Genomic DNA, 24,297 nt, shown 5'->3' with positions numbered 1-24,297 from the left:
ATGACGCGTGTATAGAATTTTGGTCTTTCTTATTCTACAGTTGTTTATAATTTTGATGAATAAAAGTCCGATTTTGCAATTAAGCACAGTGTGCGGTCAGCAAATATTTTGAGAAGGAGCTTTGACGCGCCGTATAATAACGGCTATTGTCGATACGCGCACTAATATACACAAACTAGATCATCGACGAGACACGTCTCGATTAATCGAGTCGTATTGTTACGAACATGGAAATCATAGATTAACTAGGAGTTGTAACGCGCCGTGGGAACTAAGCCATCTCAATGGAAACACATGAGAAAAGATTATCACCAGTATATGGGTGCGTGCGTATGCGTGTATGTGTGCGTGCGTGTGTCGATACGTGTGATAGCGCTAACGTTTCACTGTCACGAGTTCGTATTTTGTGATTGTCGTCATTACTGCAAATTGCACGGTGTGTTGATGTACAAAAGCAAACGAATATTTCGAGCATCTTTTTAACGTCGTTTCGTTATTTATCTACGTACGCTAACATCGTGAAATAATTATCGTTATTCCGATATTGGCGTCAATAATTCGTACACATAGTAATACATGTACTGCGTAAACTGACCGAATAAATCAACACAGCATGGTTATTGCAAATCAACGGTATAATAATAATTAAAAATGCGTGTAAACAATTGTACCGAGAAACGATCGGGTTTATAGAATATTTGCAGAAATATGAATGCAAAATCTGCAAAACTAGATTGAACGCATCAACAGCAATTAATAAAAATGATTGCCAGTTTCATTTGATCATCTTTGATCGTACCAGAAACAGAAACGCTGCCGATTTATATAGGATGATGGAAAAAGTTTGGGTTTAACTTCGTCCATACTAAAAGATCTATATTAAAACTCAGTCGGTCGTGGAATAGGGTCGAGGGGTCACCGGAAGTCCGGCGCACGAGATATCGCAGAGAGTCGACCAAGTTGGTCGATTAGTTTCGTCGAGTAGAAAGCTCGGACTCTCGCAGGCACCCTTCCGTCCTTAATTGGTTAGACTGCTCGAACGAAAGTTATTACGATCATTCTAAGAGTTGTTACGATACATTCTCGCAATACGTATTACGGAAGAATGTTCGCATAAGTCGCTAAACTTCCGAGACGATTAGAAAGATTTACGAACTTTCATTAACTTTAACTTGAGTTTTACTTTGTCGCTTTTTAATTGAAGTTTTTCCAAGGAAAGATAAACATTAAAAACGGTAATTGATCAATATCGGTAAAGTCAATCATTGAAGCAACAAATATGACTTGTAATTAGCAAGTTGTATTAATTTGGTAATTAACTTTTATATTCTTTTATAGACTTTGTTTACAATCATTTGGCATTATAATAATATGTAAAAAATTTCACTTTGAAAAATTATATTTTAATATAATTTATATTATTGACAGATTGAAAAGTGTCAAAATAATCGTGATCTCCTATTCTGGTTTAACCCGCGATTGTCCCAAAAACTCTGCATTTCTATTTATAATCGTAGATTCGATGGACGTTTTTGCGCTCGAATTCTGCCTGAAACGTATCGCGGTTGATGGGATCTATAAAAGGAGAAGCGGGGATGCGCCAAATTTGTAGAACTCTGGAGAGTTTCTTGATTAGTTTCGCTGGATTGAAGTGTCGGATCACGAACGTCGTTTCGCTCTTAACTTAGCCATTAAGCGCGATATTATTACCCTTCTCCGCATCGATTTTGTATTACTGCAATGGCGAGAATGGTGCTGGTTCGTGAGTATTTTTGCAAACAACCGCAGTTTCTCACAATCTTTTGATTGCGTAAAAAACATACAAAAACGTATTTAACAGTGTATTCTGTGTGCGCGATAAAATAAAATCTTTTATGCGCGAACGGTCGTTCAGCTCATCTTACGGCTTCGCTAAATTCATTTCGGGGGATGAAAATAAACGTGCAGTTTGCAGTAATCACGGATCGTAGCGAACGATTTCGATCGCGCATCATTTTATTCATCGCTCGTCGACACGAAACGACTGCGATTTTCACGGTAAAAGAGCGACAAAGTTCGAATTACTTTCCTGAGGCAGCTTCAACTATAAAAACAAAGAAAGAAGCGATCCAACGACCAATACGTTTACAGGACACGCTTTGTCACATCCTACGCAAAGACCGTATGCGAACGTATTTACGAACATTCTCCGAGAAGGGTCTCCACTTTTTTTTTACCAAGTTACCGCTGACTGTGAGTCGTCACGTCGGTCCTAGCTCAATTTTCGCGTGAGATTTCTCGATGATCGCGCGGTCATTCGACAATGAATACGACCTAATGACCGTGCGCTTGCACGAATACTAAACTGAGTACACACGACTGAGTACATCCCCCTTTGCTACACTGTCGTCGCCGAGCGAAAAATTCCTCGCCGATTATATTCCTCGCGCATTTAATCGAAAGCATCAAAATGAATGATTCGCAATCGTCCATCAAGTACGAATCGAGCGAGGATTTTTTTCCGATTGGCGGTGATAGAAAATGCCAAGTGAAGGTATCTAGTCCACGTACACGAGCACTAATATATCTACGAGAGAGTAAAATTTCTTCACGAGATCGACGAGATGACTTTTTCCGAAAGAGACACGTACGTGTTCGGAGAGAAGGATCACGGTAAACTAGATACGACACGAGGCATACGCATACAATTGTAAATATACAATATACAAAACGAGAGCTCTCAGCGTGCGCTGCTGCCGAAAGTCGGTCCCGGAATCAGAAGAACGCGACGAAAGTGTGCTACTTAAACACTGTTTCACTATGCCACTCACCACTACCACCGACCACCGGCCATCACTTAATCATCACTTACCGACTCTCCTCTCCCTCGACCTTGGAGGGCCTCCGACATATAGCACTGAGCCTCGTGTCCGGGGACGTAGTAAGGGCCGACGACGGCCAGCCCCGAAGGAGGCTAAACCCAGAAACGGCGTGTCAACAATGGTCCGACCGAATTAAAACGCATTGTGCATCTAGCCCAGCGCATGTAAGAACGAAACGACTGCAACATTACCCATGGCGTACCACGCCGTGGTCACGTTATCGGTATGCCTATGAATCTGCTTGCGATCTGATTCTAATCTCTGCGATTCTCTTGTTCCGGTATACGATTCTTCCTTCCTTCCTTATCTCCCCTCGAGCAACCCCTTTGTACGTATGGTAGAGCAAAATAGATGTTAAGCTAATCTAACATAATTCTCTCGGGAACCGCATGCGTCGGCATGGATATTATTTATTTTTCGGTCTGCTGCAGAAAATAAGATTTATCAAAAATGAGATAAGTAGGATACCATGAGAACGAACCAGATAAGTAAATTGATACAATGATATTTAATGATAACTCGCATGAATATTATTCGTTAATATATAATAAAGATAACATGTTTTACATGTATGTGTCTCTATTTTGCTTTTAATTTCTATTTTGTAATAATAATATCATCTATTTTATAATAACAATAATATTTTATAAGAATAATCCAATATTATTTTGCATCAATATTGATTGTGTTAATTCTAAAATTCCAATTTTTCATAATAATAGTCTGAAATCTAAATCTTTTGCGTCAATGTTGATCGTTTAACGAAAAAAAGTCGCATTTTTTTAAAACAAATCTGTTTTTACATAAATATGTGTCTGCATACACAACACAAAAATAAAAGAATCATAAGAACGCGACATGTACATTCAATGAGTTCAATTAATTCAATCCTGATTCTCGAGAAGACCGCGATAATATCATACGTTTGACGTAGGATAATATTTGAATTTTCACGGAAGGAGACTGTTAAGCCCGCATGGAAATTCGCGTTTCTCACAGAGAATGGAGCATGGAGCACAGAGCATGCAATAGAGGAGATGAAATGCGCAGCGTAAAGCATGTAGCACATATATGTAAATCTACCTAATCCCTCGAGCCTGTGTGTGTCACCGTAGCATGCCATGCACGAAACTCTTTCTTTTTCTTTGTCTCTCTCTCTCTCTCTCTCTCTCTCTCTCTCTCTCTCTCTCTCTCTCTCTCTCTTTGCTTCTCCATATCTACTTATACACTTTCCACTTTTCGTCTTCTTAAACCTAAACTTGCTCTGCCAGTACCATAGTCCTCGGTATTTTGCTAATGTTGCCGCAGTCCTCCCTTCCTGCAGTATTCAAGCAGCCACTGCTACAGCCCGCCTCCTTCTTCCGTTCTGTTCCGACCCTCTTACCTCTCGTAATGCTTAATGTTGCCCCCAATCCAGAATTTCTTTATTAAAACTTTATAAGAGTACCAATTTATATCTACGTTGCACTTAATTATGCGACGATCATCGGCAGAAATAACGAACCGACAAACGGGCGCGGTTAATATTTTTGCTAATCTTTTCTTCGAGGCGGGCTCATTACTGCTGGTGGGCGTGATATTCCTGTTCCATAATTTTTGTTTAAGCGCAGGCTCATTTGCAAATATAATGAGCGTAGCAGTCGGAAACATACAATTAAAAAAAAGGGGAGAGGGGGAAACACGTTCCGAAATACGCAGAATATATCTCAGATAATACGAAACGTCAAGCATTACTATCCTCTCATTAGTATGATAAGCGTAAATTTTTCGCGCGAGTGTCGCGAGTGAGTAAAACCTGCTATTTCAACCGTTCACCGGCAGTGCCGGAGCAGCCCGTCGCGAATCGTAATGTCATTACCGAATTCGTGGTTTTGCGCGAGGTCGCGTACAGCTGTGTCGTGACGTATAATCGAACCGGGATAAAACGCGGCGGCATCCAAAATCGGATTCCAAAAACAAAAGCAATTAATCTGGCATATTCGGAGGCGTACCGCTTAATCCACGTTTGGCCGATGCTCGCGCAATGTGGCCGCCACCGCGACGGAATGCCACTTTGGTGTCTGGAATGCGGTGTAATGATCGTAATCACCTAAGATTCAGTTACGGAGGAATGTTTCTCGGTGCGGTATGTACGCGCTGGAGGCCACGCGAAGGGAATTAGACGGCGAAGTTATCTCTAAGCGCGAGTCATGTCGATAAATCAAAGAGTAATCGATCGAAGATTATTCGTTGAAAGGTGCAAAAAGAGGAGCCATGAATTGGTAGATTGAATTTTCACTTTCTGATGCGGAATAAGGCATCGATCACTATCAATTTTCGCGTGTTCTCGGCCGTCGTAAGCGCACAAGCTCGGTTTCGAAGACATCATAGACACGTCGAAGAAGGCATTCGCGAATAGAAAATATCAAATATAAATCTTAATATAAAGATAATTGCACTTGAATATTTTTTTATGTAGAGATTTAAAGATAAAGTATCAGTTCCTCGCGGAATGACGTTGCTCTATTTCTGCCGTAAACCCTTACGCAGCTTTGTGACATAAAATTTTTCTATACGAAACTAAAACTCAGCATTTACGACTGCTTTTCTTTTTAATGCTTATGATACTGCATACTTTGCGAGAAAATTTCAGAGTGCTCTTTTTATACCGCGGAAAAACGTACAAGGAAGTATGTTTTTTTAAATTGAAATTACAATGCCTAATTTGATGACGTCTATGATACAGCGGCATCTTAAATCGATTCCGCGCGGTGAGAAATTTATGCCATTTCTCGATAGAATTGGATCGTGACGCAACAACGGGAACCGCTTTAGGTTGCTCGTGATAACTTTGCTTCTAATTACTGTTACTCCCCGAGGTACCCGCCCTCCTGTCCCGAACCGAACACTACCTCAGTGTCTAATTACTGTATGTTAGAGCGAAGATATTTGTGTTCTTGTTCTCCCTGCAGTTGGATACACAATGCGCGATATTCGGTACAAATGGAACGCCGGCCTACAGTCGGTCGGCATCTCGAACGAAGTGGAACTACCGCAGTTTCGCGTGCTCGGTCACAGGCAACGACAGACAACCATACACCTATCTACAGGTAGATATTCCCCTCTTATTCGTTCTTCCTTGGTCCACAAGTTCGCGTCAATATAATATATGTATGTATATATATCAGAGAATGTGCCCTCGATCACACAATTATCATAATTATCATAAATAATCTTCGCGGATAATAATATGCGAGATAACGAGCTTCTTATCCTAGGAACTTGTATAAATATATACACCATATTTATGCGAGATTTACGCAAAATTTCCACGATGCATATTATATATATATATATATATATATATATATATATATATGCGATACATATATATAATGTGTCCTATTTTTACCCGCACCGATGTGCACCGATCGCTGGCATCCTTTCGCGAAAACGGCTAATTATATAAGAACAAGCTTATAGTCTCAATGGACTATTGTAGTTTTACGGTCATTCATGTCGACCGATCGACTGATCGACTCATCGGTTTTTCCCTACACTACCAAAGACTAGGTGAATTACGCGTATCCATCGTGCCCCAGACGTGATCTCCTCTTCACGCATGTAGATGGACATTGTACTATTTTTACTTTTATTACATGTACGAATCTGTAAAAAAGTAAACGATCCGAAAGCTTCAAACTTAGATCTCCTTCCATGCGCGGATTAAATAAAATAAATTTCCATATATTCTTATAATAGATATTATAGTTTATAAAAGTCGCTAATGAGATAGTATTACGTCCATCTCTTTTTGGCCTAACATTCACCATTTACAACATCAAAACAATAATCGACACGACGGACTCACAAATACGGATAATACGCGCCTTTCGTTTCCCGATCGTTTAACGATCGGGAGGATCGTCCACAATTTCCCATTACACGTCAGATATTCCGTTTACACGCTCCTTTAAAAGTTAGTTTAATCTGGGCTCTCGATAGCTCTCATCGTGAGAGCACTTCTTACGAAGGAGGACAGAGAGTAAGATAAACTGAGAGGGACAGATAGATAGAAAGAAAGAGAAAAGGAACAAAAATTGTGAACAGGGAGAAAAGGGAGAAAGTGAAAGAGAGCGGACTCGTGAGGTTTGATGGGGGTGCGAGGTAAGTGGAGGCCCCCTCGGAGCTGAAATGCGTTTGAGGGCTTCCGCGAAGGTACGTACCAACCGCGGGGGGTCTCTCTATTTTTTCAGTCGGATACACGATGAGGGACATCCGCTACAAGTGGAACGAGGGCCCGAACAGCGTCGGGGTCAGCAACGAGGTCTCCCTGCCTCAATTCAAGGTCCTTGGTCATCGTCAACGTGCCATGGAGATTAGTCTTACCACCGGTAACGTATGAACACAACCCCACCCCCCACCACCAACAAATAATTGTTCAACCCTCGCTTTTAACGGCATGGGTAAGGTGGAGAGACACGTGAGCGCTATCCGATGTCCGCAGGCGCAATTGCCGCTCGTAAGAAAAACCGTCGTAATCCTGTGTACCTTACTTACATAAAGCCGTCGATCGATCGATCGATCTCTCTCTTTCTCGCGATCTCACGCGTCGCAATAATCTCGTCGAATAGCGGAGCTGGCTGGCATTTTGGTTCGCCGCGCCGGCTCAAATTCGAAAATCTCAGTCGCGGTTCAGCCGCAAAGACTTCTTCTCATCCAGAAATCATCGTTCCGCATTCCCTCGCTCGGTTGAAATTCTGGATAAACGCAATTGTCTTCGCATATACGTATTATCGTCAATCTCTGCGTAATCTTCTCTCGTGGCGCAAGTAATTGCGATATTCAATGATGCGACGTGCATTCTAGTCGAAAACGCTCTTACGTAGTCGCAAAACTTTGCCTCGATCTTCCATCCTTGGATGCTTCGTACCACCCACCGAGCACGCCGTAGGCGGCGATTAGACGATGCGCAATCATGGCCAACGGCACGGAAGGCAGATGTCACGTCTTTCTTTCTCCTCGTTCCATGTTTTCCGATAGTGGCGCGCAAGAAATGAATCGCCGCCAATTCGCTAAAACGGAAAGGAGCCGTTATAGGATAGGAATTGCGAAACAACTCAATTTTCCATCTTCGTCGTTATCGATTCTTCATCTTTTCCCTTTCGCAATCGCATCTCGAATCTTTCGAACGGCGCACGATACACGCCGCCAGCACTTGATACGGCAACGTGTATGTACGTACACCTCTACATTGGCAGGCATTTGTACGCAGCACAAAGAGCCGCGCATCAACGACGAGAATTTCACTTAACATCCAGCCAGCTCTGGCGCGCCATACTTCCGGCCGACGCAAGAAACGGAGAGAACTACTCGCGAGCGATAAAACTGTTTTTCCTGGCAGAGGCCGGCAACGGAACGAAGAGAGATCGAAGAGAGGAAAGTCGAGGAAAGTACGAGAGATGGAAGAAGGAGAGAGAAAGAGAGAAAGAGAGAGATGCAAGGGACGAGAAGGCGAGAAAGAGAGAGAGAGATAAACGAATAGTGAGGAGGAAGGACAGTGAGCACGGGAGATAAAGAGACATTAAATAGCGCCTCTCCGTCTCCCTGTCCTGACCTTCGATCTTTTAATCGTAGGGAATTACTCGCGGCTGGCCTGCGAGATCCAGTTCGTACGGTCGATGGGCTACTACCTGATCCAGATCTACATACCCTCGGGGCTGATTGTCATAATATCGTGGGTGAGCTTTTGGCTAAACCGAAACGCGACCCCCGCTCGGGTGGCCCTCGGAGTAACCACTGTGCTCACTATGACGACCCTAATGTCCTCGACGAACGCGGCGCTACCAAAGATCTCCTACGTCAAGTCCATCGACGTCTATCTGGGCACCTGCTTCGTCATGGTCTTTGCCTCGTTGCTCGGTGAGTGCGATCGTGTACTCTTCCGTGCCTTTACGTCGCTGCCATTAAGCTTTCCATCCTGCGTCCTCTCATATACTCCGTATAGCTCGGAGCCGTGCCGTTCCAGTAGCGAGCTCGTAGAGTATCGTAGACGGATACTTGTGCAGGGCTCACGTGACAAATGCAAGGGACCCATTTTCCTCGAAATCGTTATCTTGACGATGAGAGAGAGCCCGTTGTTTCGACTATCGTTAGCGCGATAGCACGGCGCCTCGAAAATCGTTTTTCGCAATGCGTTCGCAAAAGCATGAAAAGTCAATGCGGTAAAAGTCCCGCGGTTTTATCCAATCGACCAGCTAACACACATTGTTGCGCGCCTTGTACACATACACATTACATACACACATTGTTGCGTTTTCATAACTGCGATCGCGAGTACCCCATTACGTACGACACCAAGGTACTTCGCCATCGCGGTGCTCTGCATGGCAGGGTTTCTAGGGAAATGGCTTTCTTTCATCTGCACGTGAGCTCTACACAAGTACCGGGAGCGCAAGCATGAGTGAGATTCTCGACGGATGGAAGTGGGGCCCGTGAAAACCGGGCTTCCCGCCCGGGTCTTACAGTGGCAGACGTGTCGTGGCATTGAATGGTTACGTGTTTTCATTCCCGTGGATTCTTCTTCTTCGCAGAATACGCCACGGTGGGCTACATGGCCAAGAGGATTCAGATGCGGAAGAATCGCTTTCAAAAGATAGCCGAGAGCATGAAGGCCGCGAGTGAGAATCCAGGACCGCCGCGCGTGCCCGGCGATCACGGCGATCACGCGCCTAAGCAAACTGTGAGTAACGTCGGCCAAAGCGCCGTCGTGCCCGAATTTCTTTTCTTCCATGCGGAATGTCGTTTCGTCACCGCGAAATTTTACCAGGAGATCCGGATGTACTAATGCTCCTCTGGACGAGTTAACACGCTTTCTTTCAGCGCATAGGCGATCGGCTCTGTCGACGCATCCAGACGTCGATCGTGGCACAATTATATTTATCATAACATAATCATAATATATATTTCATTCAGTAGTATGGTACTAATATTAGATAAATAACATCGATATGTTTATTTCGTCTACATCAGCACAACGAAGAAAGTACCATCGCTCGAAATCAATTTTAAGCACACACACGCATATATAAACAAGGTAGCGCGTGGTATTGAATTATGGCAGTTGTCATGAAAATTCAATATCTTTAATAATCATTGACAGGAAACGGACATTAGAGTTACTCGAGTTCTTATCCTCGTCACAAGGGCAGGCTCAACAGGACGGAGCCGAGCATTATCCTCCCTTCCGGTTCAGCACATACTCATCGCGCGATTTAAATATGCACTCTTTCCCCCCAAAAAACACAGCAGGCTCGACTCGTGAAAGGTCAAAAGCTAAAAGGTTCTGCGAGATGAATTCCCATTCGGCCGCGCAACACGCCGGACAGCGTGTTTCGTACCACGGATACGACGCACTATAAATTTTCTTTTAATCTTGGGTATTGTGTAGACTGGAAAAATAAAAAAATATTAAAAGACCGAAAGAAAGAGAAAGAGAAAGAGTACATTGTGAGGGAGACGACAGAGAGGGAAGACGAGAGAAATAAATAGACAGGGGCGAACAAAATGGGCGACAAAGAATCCTCATAAAGCATCGGCAAAATAAGATATTAATTATTACTAGACAGTTAATTATTCATGATTATTCATGATGATAAATTTTCAACAATAATGCAACTGTATATATAAGTTATATATATATATAATATTCTTAATAATTACATATTTCTTTCAAAACTTTTACAGCTAATAGTTATCCCCTTGGAAATATTGGGAAAATATTAATAGATTTAATATTTTTGATAATTTCATTAATTTTATTTTTTCAGAGAAACGCATCTCCCTTTCATAATAAAAGTAATAAAAAACTGTTGAAATTATCCCACAATTTTACATCATCCTACAACATGTAGAACGTCTACGTATGCAGTCAATAATATTAACTGAAAGGAACGAAAATATTAAGTTCTAATAATAATCTCGCGCGTTAATAATTTTCGCGTCAAATGGAGATCTATTTCCCATTCTGCATCTCATTCCAATAGTATTTATATAAGTAGCACCATCTACACAAGCTTTTAATGAAACCTTCACAAATCTCTTTTGCTTGAGCACGAGCAGTCGCACCGCGCGTTTCTATAAACCGCGGTCTTTTTACGAGAGACTTTCCCTTATTTTACACTCCGAGTTTAGCCGAATAAACTAACAGATACGGGTCGCGCAACAGCGATCTAAAGGCAGGTGAGTCTCTCGAATACCGATCGCCCCGATAACCACGTAAAATCAGACATCACCGCTATTGAACGATAAAAATACACAATGCCCGGCCCTCGGTGTCGCATGCCAATCCGACAAAGTAAGGGGGGGGGTAAACCTCGGGTGAGGAGCACCCCACGGCGAACTGCCGTGTCTCTTGTAAGTGGTCCCATGTTGTCCAGGAGGTGCGGTTCAAGGTGCACGACCCAAAGGCACACAGCAAAGGTGGGACACTTGAAAACACCATAAACGGTCGCGCCGATGAGGAAACGGCGGGCGCACCGCAACATATTATTCATCCTGGCAAGGACATCACCAAGCTCTACGGTATGAGTAGACCATGTACGCACATTTTATCACACTATTTAACCCTTCGCCTGGCAAGCTATCAAACAGAATATTCGGTTCTTAGCTTGGCAGGCTGTCTATTTCAACGAGCTTCTGTAAACGGGGGCATATAATAAACGTCACTGTACGGCTTAACCGTCAGCGAGCTTGTAAATGCCTCTGGCGTGGCATCATCGCCGGGTCCGATAAGGCCTTGTCAATATGGATGTCGAGTATTTTGAACTTTGCCAAGATTACGCAATTATTCACGTAGTCGATGATGCCACGCGCCTGCGACCGTTGTACAAATATATATCTTTCTACGCTTCAATCACCGTCCGAAATCGCTTGTCACCGATGCTATGAAAAGCTTCTTGCATTGAGAAATTTATATATATATATACGATTTATTTTCAAACATTACGATGCACTTATATTTAGATGCTTATTTCTTGTACTCTCTCGAGAGAAACGGCACCGCGCGAAATCGGAAGCTCACTGAAATATGCAATTGTTTTCCCCACGATTCTGCGCGCCATGATCGTTCTAAGATCGTTTTGACGTTCCTTAAACAGGCATCACGCCGTCGGACATCGACAAGTATTCCCGCATCGTGTTCCCAGTATGCTTCGTCTGCTTCAATCTGATGTACTGGATCATTTATCTCCACATCAGCGACGTAGTTGCGGACGATCTCGTGCTGCTCGAGGAGGCCAAGTAAACGACGACGTCGCGGCGCTTCGAATCAAGAGAGGAGAAGAGAGGAGACGAAAAGTGCAGGGGCGGAATCGAACATTTTACACGTAAAAGAACGAGACGAGAGCCGGTTCGCGAGGGAAAAGCGAAAACGATTCGAGGAAGATGAATCGAGGCGCGACTCGGAGGCGAGAGGAGTAAGAGCGAACGACAAGCGAAACGGCAGGAGAGCGCTTGTGTCCATCTCGAGAGCGCTGCAACTACTTCTTCACGGAGGAATAGCGGACGAATACAGGCAGTCACGCGGTCGCGTTAGATTCGGAGTAAGACCACTTGCTCGCGATCACTGGAAAGTATAAAAGCGAACGCTTTCGTAGGGTCCGCCGCGTCCTTTCGAAAGAGACGTGGCCTTGCCAAACGCGCGTTCCAACTATCGCGCGACATCGTGGCTACCGCGCTTTCTCCGGGCAGATGCTCTCGTTCGTCAATCAACGATCGAGCTCGCGTAAGCCTCGGCTAACGTCGCTCTCCACGAGGTGTCTTCGTTAAAGACTCGATATACATATATACATATATATAGACGTATCGCGCGATATGTAGGGATATATGTCGCGGCGCAAGCGAAACGGGCAAGCAGAAGCTCAAATTTCGAAGGCGAATCTACGAGCATACATACCATAAAACATTGCCAGGTATCTCTAGGTATTCCTAGTTCTTAAACGGAGAAAATACCTTCGATATAAACACTTGTCAATTTAGCCACCATTACATAGTAACGTTAACTAACGCTAAGGACAACACCGAGACTCGTCGGTTTGAAGCGACAGTTCAATCGAGAGCGGCTCGAGGGGACGGAAAAATATAGGATTATCGACGTTCGTCGAGGTCGAGGATGAATCGTCGCTCTGTCAGCAGCGCTCGTACGCGGACGGAGGAAACGTAGCGGAAATCGCGCGATGGCATGTGTGTGCGTGCATGCGAGCGAGCGAGAGAGAGAGAGAGAGAGAGAGAGAGAGAGCACGAACGAAAGAGAGAGAGAGAGAGAGAGAAAACAGGAAAGAATGAACACGAGCGTAAATGTGTGCGTGAAAGCGCGCGCAGAACGAAGAAACGACGGACAGAAAAGTTCATATTCCGAATGAAGATAAACGATGTACTATTGGAGACTGGTGCGACTTATTACTTAAGTAAGTACAGTATAAGTATATGTATATTGACATATATATATGCGCGCGTACGCGGCCGCGTTAGATACGCGCGTGCATGCATATTAGATACATGCGTGCACACGTGCGTACGCAGGACGCGTGCAGACGATCGATAAGCGAGATCTAGCAAAAAAGAAATAAAATAAAAAACAAGACAGAGAGGTAAAACGAGAGAACTGAGCGACGAATGGGACGCCCGCGACGAAAGCGGCTTCGATTTTGCGATGGCGGCTTCTTCTCAGCATCCGTATTTATTTGGATTATGGCCAAGTTAAAGCCAAGTCTCTCCTTTCATTTCGTAGAACTTTTTTACGATTTTTAACGGCGCGACTTTTTGTATTTTTCTCCGCATGTACGACTTGCGCGCGTCGTCGCTACGTGAAATCGCGTAACTCTCGTCACTCGTCCTCAGGGCCGTCTTTCCATGTACGCGTGTACGTGCGTGTGCACGCGGCTCAATCGGGAGTACTCTTAGCTCGTACTACGTAGTCGCGACTGTTTACATAGGTATGACGATTATAGATCGGACGTAAAAACATTCCAATCGAGTCGAGAAAATCAAGACAGTTAGCGAACCAAGGCAGAATACAACTCTCTCTCTCTCGACTCTCGTTGCACGAAATCTACTTTTACCTGAAAAGAATTTCTGCAAAGAAATAATAAACATATATATAAAATTAACGCGAATATATATACACGTTATTTATAATCAATTAAAATTAATGGACGTCTCATTTGATTAGATTGAAAGACAAGGAAATAATGAGAATAAATTTTGTATAATCGCGATTATCTTGTGTGTGTTACTTTAGAATTCTTCAAATATTTCTATCGAGTTTTATATTTGAATTATGTGTCTTTATCGCTTACGATAGTAAAACATAGTCATTGAATTCTATCGATTTAAATCGCAACTAATTCTGTCAACTTTTCCTCTATGACATTCACAGAAAACGAAAACCGCGAGACACAATTTCGCTTTTATCTACATAAATTGCTTTTAACTCCGAGCGTATAACGATCTTCTTGTCCAAAAGTATTTTATTATGCAAGCAAATATTCTTATTAATTTTAATTAATATTGATTGCATGATATTTTACTTTTTTTCTTCCATGCTCGCGCTTTCTGAAATCCCACTTATTTATAGTTCATGGGTCACTTGCAAGAAGCTTCCAAAAACATATACTCTTAAAGCTTTTCTCTTTTACCTGATATACAGATTATCCTGATAATCTAGTATTTTCGTTTAAATTTAATCAATTTTTTCTTAATGACAATGGCTAGAGTGGATGCCATTTTTTTAATTTAAATGAGAAAATTATATATATATTTTGATAATTAAATTTTTAATTAAAACTTTATTGATCTTGATTAAAAATTAATTAAATATTAAATTTTACTATTTTATTAAAATTAATTCATATTAAAATTTTATTATTATATTATTTTATCATTATATTTATACAAGTTTAATCCTCACTTTTTAAAAATTTAATTCGTTAAGTTCAAACATCTGTAATATAAACAACAATTGTTCGATATTTTCTTTTAGCTAAACCTTCAATATTTGTGATTTAGGAAAAGCGCGCGGAAAAAAAACTTGTGGTACATTCCATATACACGTATATGTACATGCACCCTCTCTTTTTGTTGGTTTCTCTCTCGTCCTTCGGACCTAGCGGCTGACTGCAAGCTGGGCCATGGAAGCTTACCATTCAGGATATCGACCAGCTGACACGCCCAACCCACCCCCCGACTCTTTCTCGTCCCTTCTACGTTATCGTTCTTACTCTCCCTCTCTCTATTCTTGTCCTCCATTCTACTTCGCAATCGCCAAATTGTCCAGTTATACCAAACGCGCTTGTCAGTCGCTCATTTAATAAGGAGATCCTTGCCTTAGTACTTCGCAAAAATTCTTTATGAAAACAAAAATCCTTAGTCGGGGATTCTGCCTTGGATCGCTATCCTCGGATATTTGAGAGAAACGAAAGAGGGATAGTCGTATTCGAGCGTCACGTTCTGCCAATGTGAAAACGCGAAATCATGTGATTTTTATTAGATAACGTCAGTTACCTTTATCGACTCCATTGGACGTTACGAGTATCGGGAATCGACGACTATGTGATATACGTAGCATTCGTTTATAGATACGCTTAAATTCAATTAACAATGTTTCTTTTGTTTAGAAAGCAACACTTGAAGTATGCAAAAAAAGTTTAAAACAAATATAGAATACAAAAAGTATTTCGTTAAATAGTTTAATCGTTAAAACTAAAGATACCCAAGTATATTCGCATCAACAGATTTTTTTTAAATTTTAATTTATAATTAATATATGCGCGATTCAAAATACGCGTTTTTTTCTAAATAATAATGAAATATTAAAAATAGTATTTTATAAAATACTCGACAGCATAACAAATTAAAAAAAATCTCTTAGATATGTTAATATCGAGATGTTTTTGAATATTTTTAGATGATTGTTTTGTTTGAATTGGCATTGATAAATCCAATTCTAAAATGGTTAACGCTAAATTCGCGTGGATAGGAAGAAACTTCTAAAATGTTCAAGTATTTATATCATTTTTATATTCCCGAAACGTATTTAAAGATTATTAATTAAAAGAGAGATTAAATAAAACCGTCATATTTTGATCGCGTTTCTGATCCGCGAATGAATATAGTATCGAATTCTATTATAGAATTCTCTTCAATACGCTTTGGCTTTTCGTATTCCTTCGGATATCGATGCGATTACACAACACTCCGACACTCACACTTACGCCCTGCGTATTCACGAAGCACAGCCGTGATGATTCTTCACCACGGATACAATCAACCGTTTCCGCGGTAATTCTTATTCCGCGGACATAATCGATCGTTTCGCAGCGATTTATTTCTCGCATTTTCCAAACACTCGAGCATTCGATTCTTGATCGGTTCTCTCGGTCACGCGAGAATGCAAATAACAACGGTGCGAATTATCATGCGCAAATCGCGTGCCTGGCCCTCGTTCGTTTCTTTCTTCGGCTGCGCTCGTACATAATATGTAAGTATCGATACACTTCCACGTCCGCCCCAACCGGAAGCATTGTGTGCAATTTATATAACTCTGTACATCCGTTATCTACTCGGAGTCTCTATAATAACGAAAGAAGAAGGAGAAAGAGAGGATCTAACTCGTTTTATCGTTGTGATATATTCTATGATAGCTATATGCATTTAATCGCGCATGTATTATGGCATACGTATATGCGTGCCTATTGTTTACACCGAATCCTTAAGCCGGGCAAGCGAACGGGAATTGACGCGTCGATGATAAAAAATAATGAAAAATTCTTCCCTAGGTATAGGCATGTAATTAAGTATAAAGTAAAATAAACTAATTAAATATTATAATAATTAATTATCTGCACGAATAAAATAATTAACGTAACAAAAATAAACGTATGTATCTCGCGATATAACGTATAAATGGAGTTTCGAGATCGCGTAATCAGTAATGAATGAATAAAAATTTCCTTTCGGATACGCAATGTTAAATCAATTTATTAATCGTTAATGTAATGTCATCAACGATGGATAATTCACAATAATTCACAATAATTAATCTCGCAGAAATTAACTATTTAAGAACAATGGTGCAAATTGGTTACAATTCTATAAAAATTTTATTCTTCATTCTCACTTAATTAATTCATTTATTATTGATACTATAGAGAATGTCTTGTTATTATCTGTAAAGTACTAATAAGCAATAATAATTAACATAACGCTTAATTAAATTTCTGAATATATATTTGCTTTATTTTAACATTCTTGCTTGAGAAAACAATCTAATGCTTTGAAAGATTAGATAATGGAAAACTTGATAGTAGGAGTATGTGCAATTCCATTTATTTGCGATAATTTTAATCGCTCAAATGCGATCCCTCGTGTCGAATATTTAAAAAATTACGTGCGTTAAATGCAAATCGACATACGCACATCGTACAAGACGCGCCAATTCCCTGGAGACACGCCACGGCCGACCATTATTATAATTAGCCTCATTGAAATTAGTATTACCTTCGTTATTATTTTTATTACCGTTAACATTATATATGACCGTTTAAGAGAAGATTAAATGATGATCTCTATTCTCTGCTAGGTTGAATACTTGCGTTACTCGGCGGGTACTTATATATCGCATATAACGTTACCAAATAGATGAAGTCGTTATATAAAGAGCACTATCGACACATCTTGAAATTTAATGAAATGGAGAGGATAAAAGGGAGAAAAACAGAACTATTAATATTATATAAATCGATCACCTTGTAAATACGAGTTTTATACAGAGCATTGTATTCGTTAAACAAAGAGAGTACCTACTGCGAAGTAATATGTATATATATATACGCATATATATACATATATACATATTATATATATATATATTATACATATACACATATACATATTATATATATATATATGCAAATGTAGTGCACACGAAATGTGACTGTTCGCACATATTTAGGTAAATCACTTTTAAAGTATAGGAAAAAAAAAGAAAAAAAACCAAAGTAGACTGGAAGAACGTCGGGGGCAAGGGGAGGAAGGAGGGAGGGGGTCGAAACAAACTCCAGAAATGCGCGTACGTTCATTCATTCATTCGTTCGTTCGCTCGTTCGTTCGTCCATACGTCCGTTCGCAGCGTATATATAAATCATGATAATCGACAATTCCAAATTAATTACTTGGCGATCATCTATATAAAATGGCGAATTCGCAAAAATATTTTTCGCGATCGATAAAGACGACTAGAAGAGTTAATCTGTAGACTCGTATATAAATTTTCATGATTATCATTATGCATAGATAAGAACAATTCTACGTGAACGAATTCTACGTGTGATAAAATTTTTTGTTCGTACATCTATGTATTAGACATTCGCAATCATTATTCATCCGCGGATGTAAACGTAAAAATTGCTCAAAACATGGTTGTCAAATTTTCAACTGATGTATATAAGTCACAAGTAACTTTGAGTTTTGACAGCAGAGAAATAATTGTTTGTAGATAATAATATATATCTAATATTATAAGTATTGATGCGCGCGTAGAAACATCTGAGGAGGTTTCTCATGTAAACTATTCATATAAACAAAAATCTTATCTCAGATTGCATTATTTCATTTCATGACCAAATGATTGTAGATGCGAAAAATTATCAATAGAACGTGCTCACGTCGTACAATCGTCGTTGCCGCGAACGAAAAACTCTTCTGGACGATATACAACATGACAGAATCCGCGCCGCGCCGATGTGCATACTTTGACAAGACCACGACAGTTCAAACTGCATTGTAACGAAAACTGCCAACTTCATATTGCAATATACGTTTTAGTCAATCGTGGCGAGAGAGAGAGAGAGAGAGAGAAAGAGAGAGAGAGAGAGAGAGAGAGAGAGAGTGAGAGGCAGAAGGATGCAAAAAAATGACGAGAAGTGAAGCGAGCAGTGAGACTGCGTTATTTTTAAGTGACAACGAGAAATGTTGATGAATTTGTTATCTCGATCGCGTCGATTAATCAATGCAGAATACTTCACGAAAGATTCCTCGATATTGATCGATTAATTGACTTATCGATAATTGTTAACAGATAATTCCACGATTCTAGAATAAATTCACATAGGTCGAAAATAATTTTTAATTTATTCGAGACAAAAATATAATAAAAATATCAAAGCTATTTTAAATGATTTCACAAATCTCTTTATGATTTCATAAATATTCGATGCATATAAATGTAGCGTATTGTATATGGCTAACTATGTTGCATTTTATCTTATTATATATTATATGATATATTAAAATTATTTCATGTTGACGTTCATTTATACGATGCAGAATTTTCATCGGTTTTGCGAATATTTATATTCGAACAGACATTCAAGAAGAAATAAATGAGCGAACAATTGCAGCTAATCATTTTTTACTCTATGACATTTATCAATTAGGATTTAATAGAATGCGCTGAACGCTGAAATAAATGTGAATCGGCAAACATTTGTAGAAAATTGAGGAAAGAGAGGCTCGTAACTTTAAAAACGAAAAATACGCGATCGCGGTTTATTTGTCGGCCACAAGCGAGAGACAGATCGATATGCAGATTGTTTGCATTTAACCAGAGTCCTGAAACATCTCTCGCTTGTCGCCGCAAATTCCGTAGTCTGTACCGGCTGCTACCAGATAGTTGAGAATTTCGAGCATCATCGAATCGAATTTCAGGGATGCAGCCTCCAGTTTCTATCGCGGTTCGTTTTCCAAAGGATCGCATCCTTTTCATTCATCGCAATCGAGATCGTTTCGTGAATTACCTCGCGATTGATCTAGATCGACAGGGAAATGCAAATACGATGGAAAAATGCGTCCCTACGTGCGAAGACGGGAAAGTTTGCATTGCTTCGCGGAAAGCAGGAGAGTGTGGATCGGCGAACGCGAACGAAACTCTGAATGAAGGAACGAAAACGAAAGTATGGCGAATGCGGCGCGACGAGTCGTCTCGACGAGAGTACCAAATTCTAAAATGTATTTAAAGACACACGCTAAACTGCATTATACTGTAGAAACGTATTCTACTATCGTAAACTGTAAGGAGAACAATGTAGATACATACGTACTTAAATACACACATACACGAACACGACATGCAGTCGCTGCACATTATACAACATAATATACACGAGATACACATCAAACACATAAAAATATCCTTATAGATCGGGCGAAAATGCTATTTCTCGAAGCGATTATATATATATATATATAAAATTAATGATATGTATATATATATATATATATATATATATATATATATATATTTATATATGTATATCATATACCGGCACTAGGTAGACAGGTACACGTACCAAGTATACCTACACTACCTACAACTTTCTACTCGGCTTCTACGCCGATTATGGGAGGCAAAAAAAGAGTGAGAGAACGAAAGTGAGACAGAGAGAAAGAAAAAGAGAGTAAAAGTGAGAGAGAGAGAGAGAGAGAGAGAGAGAGAAAGAGAGAGAGAGAAAACGAAATGGCTGACGAAAAACCTGATGTAACGGTGAAGGAGTGACATGTAACGTTCGTTTGTGCGGCACACAATAGTGCGAATATATGCGTAATAAGCTTAGACATAGGCTAATATAGATCTGGGAATATACGAGTGTCTGTCGTAATCGGAAGTGTGTATCCGTTCGTGTAAAAATGACGCGTGTCTACCGCATACATCGGAAGTATGTACGTGCGTGAGAATCTCCGTGCTCTATATCCCATTGCGGAAGTTCCTGTTCCTCGAGACGGCGACAAAAAGAGAAGAGGAGGATTGCGGGGATGAACGATGACGAAGATGACAAACAAACTTATCGAGATTTTGTAGATATTATCCGATACGCGCGGGGGCCGCCAGATCTATCCGAAAGATAAGGTCGATCCTTTCTATTTTATGTACATACGAATATAATTTCACGAGCGAGTCAAGGCTAGATGTACACCTGACAGTTTTATTATCGGCAATCGGAGGAAATAATGTTTGATTCTAAACGCTCTTTCTCTCTCCCTTTCTCTCTTTTCCTTAAATATTAATTAACAATTGTCATATATATGTATATATGTTGACAATTCCCCCTATCTTTTATAATGGCACGTTTTAAAATATCATGTAGCAGACATTGGAATTATTAGCTCGCATCAAATGTGTATATATTTTATATTGTAAAAAACATAATGTTTTTTAAAAATTCTCTAGAGAAACAAAAATGATAAGTGGATCTACCATCATCAGCGCTAATCATCAGCGGTGATTACAAATTTACGACAAGTGATCTGGGAAAAAACACACGAATGATCGATTATTAGATCAATTACTTAATTCGCTTTTCCGAAAATAAAGAGAGTGAGAAGATGAAAGAGCGATACTGTGTTTCAGATACACATCTTAAAACAAAAAGACGAAGGAAATCGTTTTGAAAGAATAAAACTCTTAAGTATACATCTGGATAATCTGACGTGAGAAAAGTATTACACACTAAAAATGAAAAAGCGGGAAAATACGAAAAAGCGAAAGATGTCTGTTAATAGAAAGGAAAAGAAGGTCAGATCCCGGCAAGCGCCCTCATTTACGATTAGCCGCGCGCTATTAAGGCCATTTTTTGTAATATCCGAATAAAATGCATGGTCGATGATGATGTACGAAAACTTACTCACTTATTCTCCGCGATCAAACGATTCAACTTCTAGGGACTTGAAAGGACTTGACGAAGGACCAGTATCAACGGAATGTGCTCCTTATTGTTTGGCTGCAAGTCTACACGGCATACGTCTACAATTTCTGCTAACTCTCGAGAACGATCCTCGATAGTGAAAATATTAAACGTCACTGTCAATTGTCCACCTCTACGACGTATTTACTTCCATAAACTTCTTATACGGTATGTAAAGATTTGAAAATAGATATAAGGGATAGGGAATAAGATTTTCAATTTTCTCCAAAATCCAACTTTCTCGGAGAGCCTTGCTATCGAAAATCGTTGTCGAGAATAAAATTTTCGATGGTAAACCAACGTTCGCCAAGTCACAATCTCCTTAGAGTGCACTTTACCTACTTGTGTGAGCGATTCTTTCTTTGACTAACAACTTTTTAACTACGAATGGTTCGAAGTAGCGCGAATTGGAGCGAACAGGATTCGTTGTAAATAGATCGAGCGAGGGCGAGCGAGAGTGGAAGCAAGAAGAAAGACGGAATGAAAGAATGCACCCTACGTTCAATGCATTATCGCGGTACGATTATATTTTGAAATTCTCGCGTTACGTGCCAAGTAATCGGACTATTTCCGACTACTTGAAAGAAGAAAACACGCCAAGAGGGGACGCGACGGAAATGATCTCTTCTGCCCGAAAACAGTTTACAAAGCGGTCGATAGAGACAAAAAAAAACTGAAGAGAAAGGAAATAGAGGAAGAAAACGAGGGCTCTCCTAGTTACTTGCTCATTGAAATAATATTCTAAATAACGTTCGCGTAAAAGAACGAAAGTCTAGATACGCATCACTATAATACAGAATAATTCTACGTACAAATAAGTAAGATGACATCGCGCACGCCTCAAGTTGTTCACAATTAAAGAGAGGGAGAAGAAAATAATAATTATTATTCATTTCTACCGAGTGAGATTAAACAAAGAGACATGTTCATTTCTATATATCTTAAACGCAAAACAGAAATTAGAAGATAGGGTATCGATCCGCATTAATCGACAAACGTGAGCAATCAGTACTCGTGCATGTTTGCAAATGTATCGCGATGATTCTCATGATAGAGCGAAAGCGAATGTATGTTGGCGATTGTCCGCTCGTACGTTTTTAAAGGAGATCGTGGATTTTACAGACGTAATGTCCGATCGCTGCGATTCGCTTTAAAAATGATTTTTAAATTGTCAATTTCTCGAAAATCAAACATTCAAATACGTTGAATATGATTTTATCAATTCTTTTTTTATTTTCTACAAGAATAATAAGACAAGCAATTATATCCTCTAGCTGGAAATATCTGCAGTTTACTTTGTCCAGAGCCATCGTTAATTTATAACAGCGATCACAGCGATATAATTCAAGAATGTCGAATCAACGCGATCGAGAGCATTGAAAAAATAATATCGTCATTTGATAATTTAATTCTTATCCTAGCGCTCATCCTGACACTGCAGATGTTTTTATTTTTATAAAGAAAAAAATATTTGTATATTTTATTTGAAGATTCATTCATATGCGTAAAATTCTATAGCTTTTTTTCACGACCAATTTTTCAACGGAAGTCGTTATTCTTTTCAATTGGACTGAGGCCATCTTTGCCAACACTCTCGCCTAGGATAAGAATCAATATGCTACACACCTTGTGTACGTACGAGCAACAATATAACAACAAAAAAAAAGAACAATGACGTTGCATGATCGATATACCTACAAAATTATTATCAGCGCGCGTGATACATTATTATGTAAAGTTTTTATTGCGTGAGTAAAACATTATATTATTGATGAAGAGTATGTACATACCTTGCAAATAATAAATCTCGTCCTTTTCTTCGTGCATGGGGGTCACTTCCGGCCAACCAGTTTCACGCAGGGGTTCCACACGAATTTTCGTTTCTTTTGGAAAATGAAATACACTATGTGTGATGCGAATGTCTGTGCGCGCGCATGAAAATTCCGAATCGGACGGATTGTGTAAACTGAAACAAAAAAAGACTTAAGATTAAAATCAAGATTAAATTATTAACTGAGATCTAAAAATGTGCACGGCATCAAGTTTTTGAATTTCCCACGATTTCATCTCGAATCTCAACCTATCAGTTTGTCGCCAGACGGATATATCATAGTATATGTCGATAGTATACTGTGTATACTTAAAAATGCATCGATTAGCTGTTTCTCCACTCGAGTTTATCGTTTATCGTACATTTGATTGAAAACTTACTCGTTTTCGTTCCAATTTTGAACCTGAATCGTCTTCCATGGACCCTGCGCCTTCGACTCCATAACTCCGCACGATATCAACTAAAGAGGTTTGCTATTTGATTTGCAGATGTCGCCACTTTAGTGAATACCGATATCTGTGAGAAAGCTGGGGGTAAGTGCCCAGGTTTTTTTATTTAAATAAAAAGTATATTTAAAAATAAAAAACATATTTAAACAAAAAAAAACTTGTGTTATGGTAGCATACTGATATCAAAGAGAAAACTTGAGAGAAAAATGGCTATTATCTGCCGTTTTTCAATAAATCGCTTATCGAAAGAGTAACCTCTCTGCCCTTGTTCAATACTACCATCTATATCGAATTTAGAAAATAGTTAGCCAAGACATTTATCGACACTGCCGGTAAAATCATGGTTTACATATCTGTATTATACGTTCATAAATTGGATC

The 24,297-nt window shown here is 39.9% G+C and overlaps 1 protein-coding gene across 8 annotated transcripts in view; it reads left to right on the top strand.

Moving 5' to 3' along the window:
- The window catches only part of LOC105248902 (gamma-aminobutyric acid receptor subunit beta), a 70,593-nt gene extending 55,956 nt beyond the window's left edge, over positions 1 to 14,637 (top strand). For 2 of the 8 annotated variants that reach the window (XM_011253966.3, XM_011253964.3), the window contains exons 6-10: positions 7,097 to 7,234; positions 8,478 to 8,762; positions 9,434 to 9,582; positions 11,282 to 11,438; positions 11,999 to 14,637. In XM_011253966.3, the coding sequence (XP_011252268.2) occupies positions 7,097 to 7,234; positions 8,478 to 8,762; positions 9,434 to 9,582; positions 11,282 to 11,438; positions 11,999 to 12,144 (875 nt within the window). In that variant the 3' untranslated portion in view covers positions 12,145 to 14,637. Of the gene's footprint in view, positions 1 to 5,812; positions 5,951 to 7,096; positions 7,235 to 8,477; positions 8,763 to 9,433; positions 9,583 to 11,278; positions 11,439 to 11,998 lie in introns of all 8 variants that reach the window. The other 6 variants (XM_011253965.3, XM_011253963.3, XM_025413138.1 and 3 more) reach the window with 3 other exon arrangements.
- The last annotated feature ends 9,660 nt before the right edge of the window (positions 14,638 to 24,297 follow it).

The sequence above is a fragment of the Camponotus floridanus genome, unplaced genomic scaffold, assembly GCF_003227725.1.
Source record: "Camponotus floridanus strain SB8 unplaced genomic scaffold, Cflo_v7.5 scaffold60, whole genome shotgun sequence".
NCBI classification, from domain to species: Eukaryota; Metazoa; Arthropoda; class Insecta; order Hymenoptera; family Formicidae; genus Camponotus; species Camponotus floridanus.
This window is presented reverse-complemented; position numbering and strand designations above follow the sequence as displayed.